At 41.2% G+C, this 16,080-nt stretch overlaps 1 protein-coding gene across 1 annotated transcript in view; it reads left to right on the forward strand.

Annotated features, from left to right (window-relative positions):
- LOC122794927 overlaps positions 1-16,080 on the forward strand; it is a 1,846,783-nt gene that overhangs the window by 1,790,369 nt on the left and 40,334 nt on the right. Inside the window, exon 12 of the mRNA XM_044063520.1 lies at positions 1,328-1,346. Within this exon, the coding sequence (XP_043919455.1) occupies positions 1,328-1,346 (19 nt within the window). The remainder of the gene's footprint in view (positions 1-1,327; positions 1,347-16,080) is intronic.

Here is a 16,080-nt window from a genome sequence, read left to right on the forward strand (position 1 = left end):
TTAGTTTTCATGTGGTTGATTACAGGTGTATTGGAATAAGACCAATTTTACAACTTAGTGAAGTCTTAATGGAATTTGTCTTGATGTTCTGAATGGTTATTATTGGATTGTTAGAAAAGTATATTGACTGAATACCTAATCAGTTTGAGTTTAGGAATCTCAATTAGGAGGCCATTGATATAGAGGGATAACAGTAGTAGTCCTAGTACAGAGCCCTGTGGGACTCCTGGGTTTAGAAGACCAATGGATGAAAGAGATTTATTGAAGCATGCTGGAAAGTCCAGTTCTGTAATCAATTCTGAAAATATTGAGTAGAAAAGTAGTTCACAGTGACATAAATCCAGACGTTTTTAAGGGCAGTCAGTAGTAACAACACGTTTAAGTTTGGTGCAGTCAGTAGTAACAACACGTTTAAGTTAAGCATACCTTTTCTTATATGCAAAACCAAACATGGCATTGATATAGCTAAACGGGTAGTAATAGGGTAAGTATGTATTGTATTAAAAAAAAACAAGCAATCTCCGTGGTATCCCCGAAGTCTCAAACGACCCACTAAATAGGTATAGTGGGTCCAAAAACAAAACAATGTAAGAAACTTCTCTGTGTGGAAGATTTTCAATCTATATATATCTAGTTAACTTAATAAAGGATTTCTGACTGGAAGCAGACTGCCTACCCTGCTTGAATTTCTTTTGAATACTTAGTAATTCTGTAGAATATTTCAAATTATATATTTTTTATTTTTTTTTTACTTAGGACTAGTTTAAGTTTGCTACCTCTACTACCATTATCTGATCTTATTAATATACAGTAATTAACTAGAAATATATGAATTGAAAATCTTCCACACAGAGAAGTTTCTTACACTGTTGTATATTGTATTCACAGACTCCAATAAATCAAAATGTATAGATTGAAAACAATGATTTCAAAAGCAATCATAAATGTCTACATTCTATTTATCACAAGTACATATTTACTCCAAAACAAATGCAGAATGAAAATTGTTATTTTCTCAGTCTAAAGAAAATGTTAAAGCCAGACACTTTTATTGCAGCTCCATTGGAAGATGGAGCTGTAAGTAGACTGTCTTCATTGGAAACTATATTTTAATATATGTTAGATTGCAGTATTCAGATGAAATGACAATGATTGCTATATCAATGAAGAATCTTAAAACCATTTAAATAGTAAGAATCATAAAATGCTGGTGGTGATTATGAGGACATTTTGATCTATGTGAAAATTATAGTGAAAGTAGATGATATACCCATATGGACAACAACAATTTAGTGAACAATAAATGTTATGTTTTTTTTTTCTGCAGACTAAAGAGGCACCAAATGGTAAGTCATTCGTTTTGCAAATATTTAAACATACTTCCCAAGTTATGAAGAAATTCAGAATACATTATACTTGAAAATGCAAGATTTAAGGAATTTAGACTAATACTTTATTAAATATAGATAACAGAAATACCTTACATTTAGATACTTCCTTTTAACTTTCCTGTCCCAGTGTATTATAATCATATTATAATATACATGTTCTTGTTATCTATGTACACACACACGCACACACACACAGACACACACACATGCACACACACGCACACACACACACACACACACACACACACACACACACACACACACACACACACACACACACACACACAATTCCCAATGATTATAGATACATAGACCTGGTCAACTACCAAATATTGTCCATAGTTCCTTTAGAAGAAAGTAAAAGCTGGATGTTAGAACTACCATATATATCATATTCTTCAAATGTGCATGAATCACCAGGAGGTGTATGTTTTGGATCACCAAGTATTCTGCTAATGTATGATGAGCAGATGTGGCTACATGCTTTCACAAGTCATAACAACCTGTGCTGATGCATGTGACACTAGGGTATTTTGTTACATGGACATTGCTGTTCTATGACATGCATAACCATTGAGTCAGTGCATGGCAATAGCCATGGCAGCAAATTGTGCCACGGAGAAGTCATTATTTTCTGATACTGCAAATGGTGCATAGTGGAGTAACAATCATGGTTTTGGCATGTGTAGACAGAAGACATGACAAGTACAATACCGCTGAAATTGGGGCAGCTGCTGACACTGTTACAGCACACAAACCAGTTTAGAGAGAGCATGGACAGTGACATCAATCAATGGCCCTTGTGTGATTCTTTTTCCATTATAGCAGCAATAGCTGCTTGTAGGTAGTATGGTATCTGAAAGATCAGAATGCATCCCTTGTATGACTGTTGACAGAGATGTGGCTATCTGTTTGAAAGGAATGTTGCCATTAACACTGTTCATAGGTTCATAGGTTCATACTAGGCTATCTGCCCTAGGGCATTTATAAGCCTAGCCAGAGTGTGTTTGGCTTTCACCACCCATTTTAAATTAATTTTGCTATGCCTTTTTTTGAGGTTAGTATACTGTGCCTCTGTCTAACAGTGACACAGAAGTGATAGCCGGGGTAAACCTACGATCTCCCATCCACTCATCAAGATTCCTCTTGAAGAGAGTCAATGTGGGACTCTGCCTAACCTGGACTGGGATTTTATTCCAGAGTGACGGGAGCTTCTGGGTTATGAATCTGTCCCTCCAGCATGTCCTATTTATTTCAGTGCTGAGGTTCAAGTCTCTCAAGCGCGTAGCTCGATGGGATTTGGATTTTCTGAGGTGCAGCATGTCCATTAATTCCGGGTTGGACATGGCTTTATACGTCAGGCACAGATCGCCTCTGAGCAGGCGGTATGCCACTGAGTAGAGCTGGAGTTTCTTTAACTGGGCAGCATATGGCATCTGTTTGAGCCCTTTGATCCTCTTGGTGAGGTACTTTTGGGGTGTTTCCAGTTGTTGCAGGTGTCTGGTAAGGTACATCCCAAAAGGGGCATTGTACTCAATTATGGGCCTGATGAGGGATGAGTAAAGAGGTACGATGACCTCCCCTGAACTAGATGTGAATCCCTTCATGATTAGGTGGGCTATATAAAATGTTTTTCTAACCACTTTGGCCACGTGGTTGTCAAATGAGAGATTGCTATCAACTTGGGTCCCCAGGTCCCTAATGACTTCTTCTGTACTTAATGGATTACCACCTATGTGGTAATTTGTGGGCACTCTGTTTTTGCCAGAGGGGATGACTATACACTTTTTGGCATTTAGCTTGAGGCCATGGCTCTGGCACCAGTTGTCTGTTTCTATGAGGCCCTTTTGGAGGATGCTTGTGTCGGCTGGAGAGTTGATTATGGCACCCAGTTTGCAGTCATCTGCGAATTTGGTCAGCCACAGTCCTTCCGTGTTGGCCTGTACCGCCGAGAAATATATACCGAACAAGAGAGGTCCCAGGACTGAGCCTTGTGGGACGCCACTTGTAACTGGTTTGGAGTCTGACATGGCTCCAGCAATTCTAACCATGTGGGTTCTGTCCTTGAGCCAGTTTGCAACCCATCTAGTGACATAGGGGTTTATATTTAAGCTGGTGAGCTTATCTATAATGCCCGAGTGGGGAATTGTATCGAAGGCTTTTGCGAGGTCCAGGTAGGCTGTGTGGACCACCTTCCCCTCGTCAATGGCCTTGGTGACTGTTTCAAAGAAATTGACCAGGTTTAAGAGGCAGGATCTGCCCTTAACAAAGCCAAACTGGGTAGGATCCAGTGTCTGTAGGTCCCCAATATCTTTATTTATGAGGTCCATGATGATCCTTTCCATAGCTTTGCAGACCAACTAGTCAGGCTTATGGGGCAATAGTTTCCAGGATCTGTTGAGGCACCACCTTTGTGGAGAGGGACCACTGTTGCTGTACGCCACTCTTTGGGTACATATCCTGTAGTAAGGCTAAGATTGAACACTAGTTTTATGTTTGTGTTTAGCTCTTCTTGGAGTTCATGTAGGACGCAGCCCGGGACACCATCTGGTCCCATTGATGCTGTGTTTTTTCTTTGGAGAGGGCGGCTCTTACCTGAGCATCTGAGATGTCAGGGGGGCAGCACTCTGTTGGGATAGATATTTCCCCTTTTGGTGGGGAGAGGGGGGAGAAGTTTGCACTGAACCTGTCAGCTAGGATGTTGACAATGTCTGTGGGCTCGGTGTATTTTTTGTCATTTTGGACTAATTCTGAGCATATCTGGGAATTCCCACCCAGGTTCCTAACATAACTAAAGAAAGCCTTGTGATTATCCTTAGTGTCCTGTGGAATTTTTCTCTCGAAGCTGGCCTTAGACGATTTTATGAGTGCCCTTAGTTTTTTGCTAATACTGATCAGAGATGCCTTCCCTTTTTGGGATTTTGCTCTATCATGTAGTAGCTTCCTCCTTCTGTTGTATAGTTTGTTTATGGCTGGGGTCCACCGGACAGGACGTCTGCCTTTGGAGGATTGGGTCTTGGTTTTATTTGGGATTGCATGATCCATGCATTCCTGAAGGTGTTCATCGAATGCGTTTATAAAAGATTCTGCGGTCTGGGCCGTATTTTCCACAGGCCCGGGGGCTTTGAAGGATTTCGCCTCGGTTTTGAGGCGTGTGAAATTTGCTTTAGAGAAGTTTTTCACTGTGGTTTTCTGGGCAGGGGGTGGGGTCGAGATGTGAATATCCAGTGAGATTAGTTTATGGTCTGATCTTACCAGTGAGGGATACACTTCTGGTCTGGAGCATAGTGTCCCCATGTTGGTGATGATCAGGTCCAGTATGTTTTCCCCTCTTGTGGGAGTGGTAACAAGTTGTTCCATAGCATTTGAGTTTATAAATTCTAGGAACCTTTGGGCTAGGGTGTTGGAGCTAGAGTAATGCTCCCAGTCTGTGTTTGGGTAGTTGAAGTCGCCCAATATAATGGTGTTTGGAGAGACCTTCATATTTTCCAGTATTCTCAGGAAGGCCAAGTGGGGTTCCTGTGTTTGGGGGGGTGGTCTGTAGCAGGCTATAAACTGGAAGGCAGTTTTACCCACAGTTAGTTGCACATGGATAGTCTCTGATGCTTTGTGCTGTGCCACCAACCTGGAGGTGTGGGTATCTTTGATGAATATTGATACTCCCCCTCCTTTTGTGGTTCGGTCCAAGTTTTGGGGCCGAAAAGCATGGTATGAGGTATAACCTGGTAGTGCTGGGGTGCTCTCGGGAGCCTTGAACCAGGTTTCTGTTACTGCACAGATATCAATGTTCTCCATGCTAAGGAGAGTTTGGAGTGTGCATCTTGAGGTTTAGACTTCTGGCGTTGAGTAGCATTACTCTTAGTTTCTTATCCCTTGTGATACCTATGGAGGTGGGTTTGTCTTTTGAGCCTTGCCTAAAAAAGGCACTATGGGGGTAGCAAGAGCCTTGCCAATATCCGAAAGCCCAGGGGTGACAGGTGCAAGCCGTCCCTAGCGAAGCATCGTGGCTTGTCGAGAATGTCATCCCAGGCTGACAGGCATTGGATCCCCTTTGAATGACACCAACACTTAAGCCAATTGTTGAAATTGATCATCTTGTCTTCATATTGTGGCATCATTCTTGGTGAGGGTAAGATGCTACTCAAGGTCAGGGTCATACCAGCCTGGGCTACATGCTCAGAGAACTCCTCTATGTCTCTTTTCATGTAGTCCAGGGAGGTACGTCTCAGGTCATTCACACCAACATGGACAATGACTGAGTCATATTTGTACTTGCCTTGGAGTGACCTGAGTGCTTGTCTTATGTGGCGGATCCTAGCGCCCAACAGACAGCTCACCGTGACCTTCTCCTTGTTCAGCCTGGTGAGTGGGACGTCAGTGTGCCTGACGATAGAGTCACCCATTACAAGTGTATCAGGTGTGTTGTTTAGCCTTAAGGGCTGTGACTGTTTGGCACACTGGCTTTGTGAGCTATGTGTTGCACGTGTTTTGTTTTGGGTAGCGATTGCTTGGGTGTCTGCTTTGGAGGTCTCTGCCTCTTAGGCAGATTTTTATTTAGAGCCTTCGAGTATGTTTTTGTGTGTTTATGTGTTTGGTTTGTTGTCATGGTAGGTCTATGTGAGACTGGAATTGTAGTGAGTGTGGTTTCCTTCTCCTCCTGACTGGTTACGCCAGTACTGAGTTGAGAGAGCTTAGCCTCCAGTTTGGCTATATGGTTGCATCTCTCACATGTTTTGGAATTTGTTGGGAGGAGGAGAGGGTTGTCTGTGTACATGAGGCAGTTGTAACATTGCCTCAAGATTCCCAGATTCACCAGCTGGACCGGAGAGGAGATTGACAACTGACCTTTGGACATGCCAGAATAGTATTGGGAATTCCTTTATAATTGAAAAAAAAGGCCAATGGAGAAGAAGGTACTCAAGGGGAGTTTGTGAGGGTGTAGTGCTTTTAATTTTTTAGAGCTGACTTATATAATTGCTTTAGTGAGCAAGTGCCAGGTAACTTAAATGCAATGGGTTACAGGTAACTTAAATGCAAAAACGACAAACAGTAACTTTCTTTCAGGTGAAACAAGGAAATAAGTACAGTAAACAATGCAGATGTCACTAGGGATCTGCAGAAGTGCTAAAAGGCTGCGTTTTAGGTGGAATTATCGTTTTAGGGAAATAAACAAACAACAAGCATACAAATAAAGCTAGATTCAGCAGGCCTGGATCTAGTCTATGCTACAGCAAACAAGGCATAGCAATTTCAGTAAGAAACAGTTAGAATATGCAGGCACTATAAGCCTCTAACCAGAAATTCCCTGCTCAGAAGGGCAGAGTCCAGCCTCTCCTCCCACAAGAGTGCAGACTGCAATCCTTCTTAACGTAAAATAACTGGCCTGAAGCCCAAGTGCTTAAACCAGAACTAATACACTTTTAGAATAACAGACACTGAGCTCTCAATCAGCAGTTCCCAACTTAGAAGGATGTAAGCTACCTGTCCTGCCACCACAGTGCAGGCCACAAACCTTCCTAATGTAAAACAACTGGTCTGAAGCCCAAGTGCTTAATCCAAAAGACTTAGAAATGATAGCTACACTTTAATCAAGTTACTACCAGAAGTAATAAATACAACTGAATACTTTAAAGAATGCCTGGATTAGTGCTCAAGTTATACAAACAAAGCTAGATTCAGCAGGCCTGGATCTAGTCTATGCTACAGCAAACGAGGTGTACCAATTTCAGTAAGAAGCAGTTCAAATATGCAGGCACTATAAGCTTTAACCAGAAATTCCCAGCTCAGAAGGACAGAGTCCAGCCTCTCCTCCCACAAGAGTGCAGAACACGAACCCTCTTAATGTAAAATAACTGGCCTCAAGCCCAAGTGCTTAAACCAGAATTAATACACTTTTAGAATAACAGACACTGAGCCCTCAATCAGCAGTTCCCAACTTAGAAGGATGTAAGCTACCTGTTCTGCCACTACAGTGCAGACCACAAACCTTCCTAATGGAAAACTGGTCTGAAGCCCAGGTGCTTAAACTAAAAGGCTTACAATGAGTTACACCAAGCAGTAATAAATAAAATTGAGTAATTTTCAGATGACCTTAAAAGCAAAATAAAGTAGGAAAAAACACAAATACAGTAAAAGCAGATAATTTATTTATTTATTTTTTATTTTTATTTTTTGGAAAGAGAGAAAGGAAAGAGAGAAAGGAATAGGAGAAACTAAGCTGATTAGCCTTCTCAAACGCTCTCCCTGTACTGGGTAGAATGAGGTAATGACCCTAGACTGGAAGGAGGGTCCCAGATCAAATTTACACTAGGGGCAGGCAACTGCAAAGCCACCAACTATAAAAACACTATACCAACAGTGAGGGAGGGTGGGAAACAAACAGCAGAAATGTTACTCACAGCTGAAAAGCAGCAGTGAGCCTTTAAATGAAAGTTTTAAACAGCTAAAGGAACCACTAGAAAAAAGAGTTTAACTGCAACAAGTTATCATAAACAAACAACCCAACAGATGCTTAATAAGAGTGGACAATTTCCAGATAATACCTCATACACAGTGAAACTAGCTAGAAAAAATACACAGTACACAAAGTGCTATAAACAACAAAGAAATAAAGAACAAAATAAACAAAAAACAGGATACTTAATGTTATATATTGTAGCTCCGAGTTTGCTGAGTGTCCTTCCTTTGATCAGCTCACTTACACAATTCCTGGATAGCTACTGACACTCTGTGGCAGAAAAAGCTACAATAGGGGACATGGCCAGTAAAAGCACAATGTTTATCTTTAGCATGGCTAATGGCATATATATATATATATATATATATATATATATATATATATATATATATATATATAGGTTCATAGGTTCATACTAGGCTATCTGCCCTAGGGCATTTATAAGCCTAGCCAGAATGTGTTTGGCTTTCGCCACCCATTTTAAGTTTATTTTGCTATGCCCTTTTTCGAGGTTAGTATTATATATATATATATATATATATATATATATATATATATATATATATATGGCATAAAATCTTGTTGACTGAAATTGCATTCATTGACATTGTGTGATATTTTCATGCAAGTTGGTTCTGCTTTGGTAGCAGCAAGTAGAAGCTGGGTATGTTGTCAGCTGTCTAGAAAAAGAAGTTTTATTTTCACTGGTGGGCAGTAGCCTTGTTTTGGGACATTGTACATTATTGTGCTTAAGAGAAAAGTGGAGTTATGTCTCACGGACAGTCATTTGGCATTTTAAGCACAGTGCAGTGGTGGAGCACTGGATCAGCCAGGAAGATAAGATGTACTCTACTGTTTGCATTTTGTTGGCTTTGCACACCAAGTGCAATACTAGGATAAGAATTCCATATTCAAGTTTGGAAATTAGGGCAGTCTTAAGCTAACTGGACTTCCAGGGAGAGAAAGTGTGAGAATTTATAGCAAAGTGTATTATACCTTGTTGGTTCTAAAGTCAGTATGGCCAGTAAATGTTAAAGAAAGGCCAAGGATAAGACCTAGATATTTCTGTTACTACCATTAGCAATAGTTTACCTTTATGATCAGTTTCTTCAAAGATGATAAGATCATTACATTAGTTTTCATGTGGTTGATTACAGGTGTATTGGAATAAGACCAATTTTACAACTTAGTGAAGTCTTAATGGAATTTGTCTTGATGTTCTGAATGGTTATTATTGGATTGTTAGAAAAGTATATTGACTGAATACCTAATCAGTTTGAGTTTAGGAATCTCAATTAGGAGGCCATTGATATAGAGGGATAACAGTAGTAGTCCTAGTACAGAGCCCTGTGGGACTCCTGGGTTTAGAAGACCAATGGATGAAAGAGATTTATTGAAGCATGCTGGAAAGTCCAGTTCTGTAATCAATTCTGAAAATATTGAGTAGAAAAGTAGTTCACAGTGACATAAATCCAGACGTTTTTAAGGGCAGTCAGTAGTAACAACACGTTTAAGTTTGGGGCAGTCAGTAGTAACAACACGTTTAAGTTAAGCATACCTTTTCTTATATGCAAAACCAAACGTGGCATTGATATAGCTAAACGGGTAGTAATAGGGTAAGTATGTATTGTATTAAAAAAAAACAAGCAATCTCCGTGGTATCCCCGAAGTCTCAAACGACCCACTAAATAGGTATAGTGGGTCCAAAAACAAAACAATGTAAGAAACTTCTCTGTGTGGAAGATTTTCAATCTATATATATCTAGTTAACTTAATAAAGGATTTCTGACTGGAAGCAGACTGTCATCGTAGGGGCATTGTACTCAATTATGGGCCTGATGAGGGATGAGTAAAGAGGTACGATGACCTCCCCTGAACTAGATGTGAATCCCTTCATGATTAGGTGGGCTATATAAAATGTTTTTCTAACCACTTTGGCCACGTGGTTGTCAAATGAGAGATTGCTATCAACTTGGGTCCCCAGGTCCCTAATGACTTCTTCTGTACTTAATGGATTACCACCTATGTGGTAATTTGTGGGCACTCTGTTTTTGCCAGAGGGGATGACTATACACTTTTTGGCATTTAGCTTGAGGCCATGGCTCTGGCACCAGTTGTCTGTTTCTATGAGGCCCTTTTGGAGGATGCTTGTGTTGGCTGGAGAGTTGATTATGGCCCAGTTTGCAGTCATCTGAATTTGGTCAGCCACAGTCCTTCCGTGTTGGCCTGTACCGAGAAATATATACCGAACAAGAGAGGTCCCAGGACTGAGCCTTGTGGGACGCCACTTGTAACTGGTTTGGAGTCTGACATGGCTCCAGCAATTCTAACCATGTGGTTTCTGTCCTTGAGCCAGTTTGCAACCCATCTAGTGACATAGGGGTTTATATTTAAGCTGGTGAGCTTATCTATAATGCCAGTGGGGAATTGTATCGAAGGCTTTTGCGAGGTCCAGGTAGGCTGTGTGGACCACCTTCCCCTCGTCAATGGCCTTGGTGACTGTTTCAAAGAAATTGACCAGGTTTAAGAGGCAGGATCTGCCCTTAACAAAGCCAAACTGGGTAGGATCCAGTGTCTGTAGGTCCCCAATATCTTTATTTATGAGGTCCATGATGATCCTTTCCATAGCTTTGCAGACCAACTAGTCAGGCTTATGGGGCAATAGTTTCCAGGATCTGTTGAGGCACCACCTTTGTGGAGAGGGACCACTGTTGCTGTACGCCACTCTTTGGGTACATATCCTGTAGTAAGGCTAAGATTGAACACTAGTTTTATGTTTGTGTTTAGCTCTTCTTGGAGTTCATGTAGGACGCAGCCCGGGACACCATCTGGTCCCATTGATGCTGTGTTTTTTCTTTGGAGAGGGCGGCTCTTACCTGAGCATCTGAGATGTCAGGGGGGCAGCACTCTGTTGGGATAGATATTTCCCCTTTTGGTGGGGAGAGGGGGAGAAGTTTGCACTGAACCTGTCAGCTAGGATGTTGACAATGTCTGTGGGCTCGGTGTATTTTTTGTCATTTTGGACTAATTCTGAGCATATCTGGGAATTCCCACCCAGGTTCCTAACATAACTAAAGAAAGCCTTGTGATTATCCTTAGTGTCCTGTGGAATTTTTCTCTCGAAGCTGGCCTTAGACGATTTTATGAGTGCCCTTAGTTTTTTGCTAATACTGATCAGAGATGCCTTCCCTTTTTGGGATTTTGCTCTATCATGTAGTAGCTTCCTCCTTCTGTTGTATAGTTTGTTTATGGCTGGGGTCCACCAGACAGGACGTCTGCCTTTGGAGGATTGGGTCTTGGTTTTATTTGGGATTGCATGATCCATGCATTCCTGAAGGTGTTCATCGAATGCGTTTATAAAAGATTCTGCGGTCTGGGCCGTATTTTCCACAGGCCCGGGGGCTTTGAAGGATTTCGCCTCGGTTTTGAGGCGTGTGAAATTTGCTTTAGAGAAGTTTTTCACTGTGGTTTTCTGGGCAGGGGGTGGGGTCGAGATGTGAATATCCAGTGAGATTAGTTTATGGTCTGATCTTACCAGTGAGGGATACACTTCTGGTCTGGAGCATAGTGTCCCCATGTTGGTGATGATCAGGTCCAGTATGTTTTCCCCTCTTGTGGGAGTGGTAACAAGTTGTTCCATAGCATTTGAGTTTATAAATTCTAGGAACCTTTGGGCTAGGGTGTTGGAGCTAGAGTAATGCTCCCAGTCTGTGTTTGGGTAGTTGAAGTCGCCCAATATAATGGTGTTTGGAGAGACCTTCATATTTTCCAGTATTCTCAGGAAGGCCAAGTGGGGTTCCTGTGTTTGGGGGGATGGTCTGTAGCAGGCTATAAACTGGAAGGCAGTTTTACCCACAGTTAGTTGCACATGGATAGTCTCTGATGCTTTGTGCTGTGCCACCAACCTGGAGGTGTGGGTATCTTTGATGAATATTGATACTCCCCCTCCTTTTGTGGTTCGGTCCAAGTTTTGGGGCCGAAAAGCATGGTATGAGGTATATCCTGGTAGTGCTGGGGTGCTCTCGGGAGCCTTGAACCAGGTTTCTGTTACTGCACAGATATCAATGTTCTCCATGCTAAGGAGAGTTTCGAGTGCGTGCATCTTGAGGTTTAGACTTCTGGCGTTGAGTAGCATTACTCTTAGTTTCTTATCCCTTGTGATACCTATGGAGGTGGGTTTGTCTTTTGAGCCTTGCCTAAAAAAGGCACTATGGGGTAGCAAGAGCCTTTGCCAATATCCGAAAGCCCAGGGGTGACAGGTGCAAGCCGTCCCTAGCGAAGCATCGTGGCTTGTCGAGAATGTCATCCCAGGCTGACAGGCATTGGATCCCCTTTGAATGACACCAACACTTAAGCCAATTGTTGAAATTGATCATCTTGTCTTCATATTGTGGCATCATTCTTGGTGAGGGTAAGATGCTACTCAAGGTCAGGGTCATACCAGCCTGGGCTACATGCTCAGAGAACTCCTCTATGTCTCTTTTCATGTAGTCCAGGGAGGTACGTCTCAGGTCATTCACACCAACATGGACAATGACTGAGTCATATTTGTACTTGCCTTGGAGTGACCTGAGTGCTTGTCTTATGTGGCGGATCCTAGCGCCCAACAGACAGCTCACCGTGACCTTCTCCTTGTTCAGCCTGGTGAGCGGGACGTCAGTGTGCCTGACGATAGAGTCACCCATTACAAGTGTATCAGGTGTGTTGTTTAGCCTTAAGGGCTGTGACTGTTCGGCACACTGGCTTTGTGAGCTATGTGTTGCACGTGTTTTGTTTTGGGTAGCGATTGCTTGGGTGTCTGCTTTGGAGGTCTCTGCCTCTTAGGCAGATTTTTATTTAGAGCCTTGAGTATGTTTTGTGTGTTTATGTGTTTGGTTTGTTGTCATGGTAGGTCTATGTGAGACTGGAATTGTAGTGAGTGTGGTTTCCTTCTCCTCCTGACTGGTTACGCCAGTACTGAGTTGAGAGAGCTTAGCCTCCAGTTTGGCTATATGGTTGCATCTCTCACATGTTTTGGAATTTGTTGGGAGGAGGAGAGGGTTGTCTGTGTACATGAGGCAGTTGTAACATTGCCTCAAGATTCCCAGATTCACCAGCTGGATCGGAGAGGAGATTGACAACTGACCTTTGGACATGCCAGAATAGTATTGGGAATTCCTTTATAATTGAAAAAAAAGGCCAATGGGGAAGAAGGTACTCAAGGGGAGTTTGTGAGGGTGTAGTGCTTTTAATTTTTTAGAGCTGACTTATATAATTGCTTTAGTGAGCAAGTGCCAGGTAACTTAAATGCAATGGGTTACAGGTAACTTAAATGCAAAAACGACAAACAGTAACTTTCTTTCAGGTGAAACAAGGAAATAAGTACAGTAAACAATGCAGATGTCACTAGGGATCTGCAGAAGTGCTAAAAGGCTGCGTTTTAGGTGGAATTATCGTTTTAGGGAAATAAACAAACAACAAGCATACAAATAAAGCTAGATTCAGCAGGCCTGGATCTAGTCTATGCTACAGCAAACAAGGCGTAGCAATTTCAGTAAGAAACAGTTAGAATATGCAGGCACTATAAGCCTCTAACCAGAAATTCCCTGCTCAGAAGGGCAGAGTCCAGCCTCTCCTCCCACAAGAGTGCAGACTGCAATCCTTCTTAACGTAAAATAACTGGCCTGAAGCCCAAGTGCTTAAACCAGAACTAATACACTTTTAGAATAACAGACACTGAGCTCTCAATCAGCAGTTCCCAACTTAGAAGGATGTAAGCTACCTGTCCTGCCACCACAGTGCAGGCCACAAACCTTCCTAATGTAAAACAACTGGTCTGAAGCCCAAGTGCTTAATCCAAAAGACTTAGAAATGATAGCTACACTTTAATCAAGTTACTACCAGAAGTAATAAATACAACTGAATACTTTAAAGAATGCCTGGATTAGTGCTCAAGTTATACAAACAAAGCTAGATTCAGCAGGCCTGGATCTAGTCTATGCTACAACAAACGAGGTGTACCAATTTCAGTAAGAAGCAGTTCAAATATGCAGGCACTATAAGCTTTAACCAGAAATTCCCAGCTCAGAAGGACAGAGTCCAGCCTCTCCTCCCACAAGAGTGCAGAACACGAACCCTCTTAATGTAAAATAACTGGCCTCAAGCCCAAGTGCTTAAACCAGAATTAATACACTTTTAGAATAACAGACACTGAGCCCTCAATCAGCAGTTCCCAACTTAGAAGGATGTAAGCTACCTGTTCTGCCACTACAGTGCAGACCACAAACCTTCCTAATGGAAAACTGGTCTGAAGCCCAGGTGCTTAAACTAAAAGGCTTACAATGAGTTACACCAAGCAGTAATAAATAAAATTGAGTAATTTTCAGATGACGCAAAAGCAAAATAAAGTAGGAAAAAACACAAATACAGTAAAAGCAGATAATTTATTTATTTATTTTTTATTTTTATTTTTTGGAAAGAGAGAAAGGAAAGAGAGAAAGGAATAGGAGAAACTAAGCTGATTAGCCTTCTCAAACGCTCTCCCTGTACTGGGTAGAATGAGGTAATGACCCTAGACTGGAAGGAGGGTCCCAGATCAAATTTACACTAGGGGCAGGCAACTGCAAAGCCACCAACTATAAAAACACTATACCAACAGTGAGGGAGGGTGGGAAACAAACAGCAGAAATGTTACTCACAGCTGAAAAGCAGCAGTGAGCCTTTAAATGAAAGTTTTAAACAGCTAAAGGAACCACTAGAAAAAAAGAGTTTAACTGCAACAAGTTATCATAAACAAATAACCCAACAGATGCTTAATAAGAGTGGACAATTTACAGTTAATACCTCACACACAGTGAAACTAGCTAGAAAAAATACATAGTACACAAAGTGCTATAAACAACAAAGAAATAAAGAACAAAATAAACAAAAAACAGGATACTTAATGTTATATATTGTAGCTCCGAGTTTGCTGAGTGTCCTTCCTTCGATCAGCTCACTGTAAAATGGCTGAACACTCACAACTGAGCTTCTTGGGTAACAGAAAGTTGAAACCTGAGACAGCTTTTAAGAAAGAAATCTCAAAAGAACCAGTGAGGTGCTTAGTCTAAGCTGTAGTCCAGGAGACCTCAGTCAGCCAATGACCTCAAACAATTCTCTCTCACTGAAATGCCTGATGGCTTTGGCTAAAACAAGATGTCCCTGAATTATGTGCTCAGACACACAGCCTCCACAAACACTAGGCCCAAATACAAGCCTGAATATGGGAATGCTACAAATATCCCCACTACTTAGAACAAACTGCAGAAATGTTACTCACAGCTGAAAAGCAGCAGTGAGCCTTTAAATGAATTTTTTAAACAGCTAAAGGAACCACTAGAAAAAAAAAGAGTTTAACTGCAACAAGTTATCATAAACAAACAACCCAACAGATGCTTAATGAGTGGACAATTTCCAGATAATACCTCATACACAGTGAAACTAGCTAGAAAAAATACACAGTACACAAAGTGCTATAAACAACAAAGAAATAAAGAAAAAAATAAACAAAAAACAGGATACTTAATGTTATATATTATAGCTCTGAGTTTGCTGAGTGTCCTTCCTTTGATCAGCTCACTTACACAATTCCTGGATAGCTACTGACACTCTGTGGCAGAAAAAGCTACAATAGGGGACATGGCCAGTAAAAGCACAATGTTTATCTTTAGCATGGCTAATGGCATATATATATATATATATATATATATATATATATATATATATATATATATATATATAGGTTCATAGGTTCATACTAGGCTATCTGCCCTAGGGCATTTATAAGCCTAGCCAGAATGTGTTTGGCTTTCGCCACCCATTTTAAGTTTATTTTGCTATGCCCTTTTTCGAGGTTAGTATATATATATATATATATATATATATATATATATATATATATATATATATATGGCATAAAATCCTGTTGACTGAAATTGCATTCATTGACATTGTGTGATATTTTCATGCAAGTTGGTTCTGCTTTGGTAGCAGCAAGTAGAAGCTGGGTATGTTGTCAGCGGCAAAACAGTATGCAGTACTGAATTGGTATATGTCAGTGTTATGGTACCAACTATTCCCTAGGTGTTGCTCAGATGATATGGTTACTTGACCATTTCTTGAATGCAGACAGTAGTGTGGTGGTTCTACAAGCTCATTAACAGCTAATAGCCTTAAATCCTTTGTGCTAACTGCAAGTCATGCAATATTTCATAG

The sequence above is a fragment of the Protopterus annectens genome, chromosome 2.part1, assembly GCF_019279795.1.
Source record: "Protopterus annectens isolate FY-2018-M chromosome 2.part1, PAN1.0, whole genome shotgun sequence".
Lineage (NCBI taxonomy): Eukaryota > Metazoa > Chordata > Ceratodontiformes > Protopteridae > Protopterus > Protopterus annectens.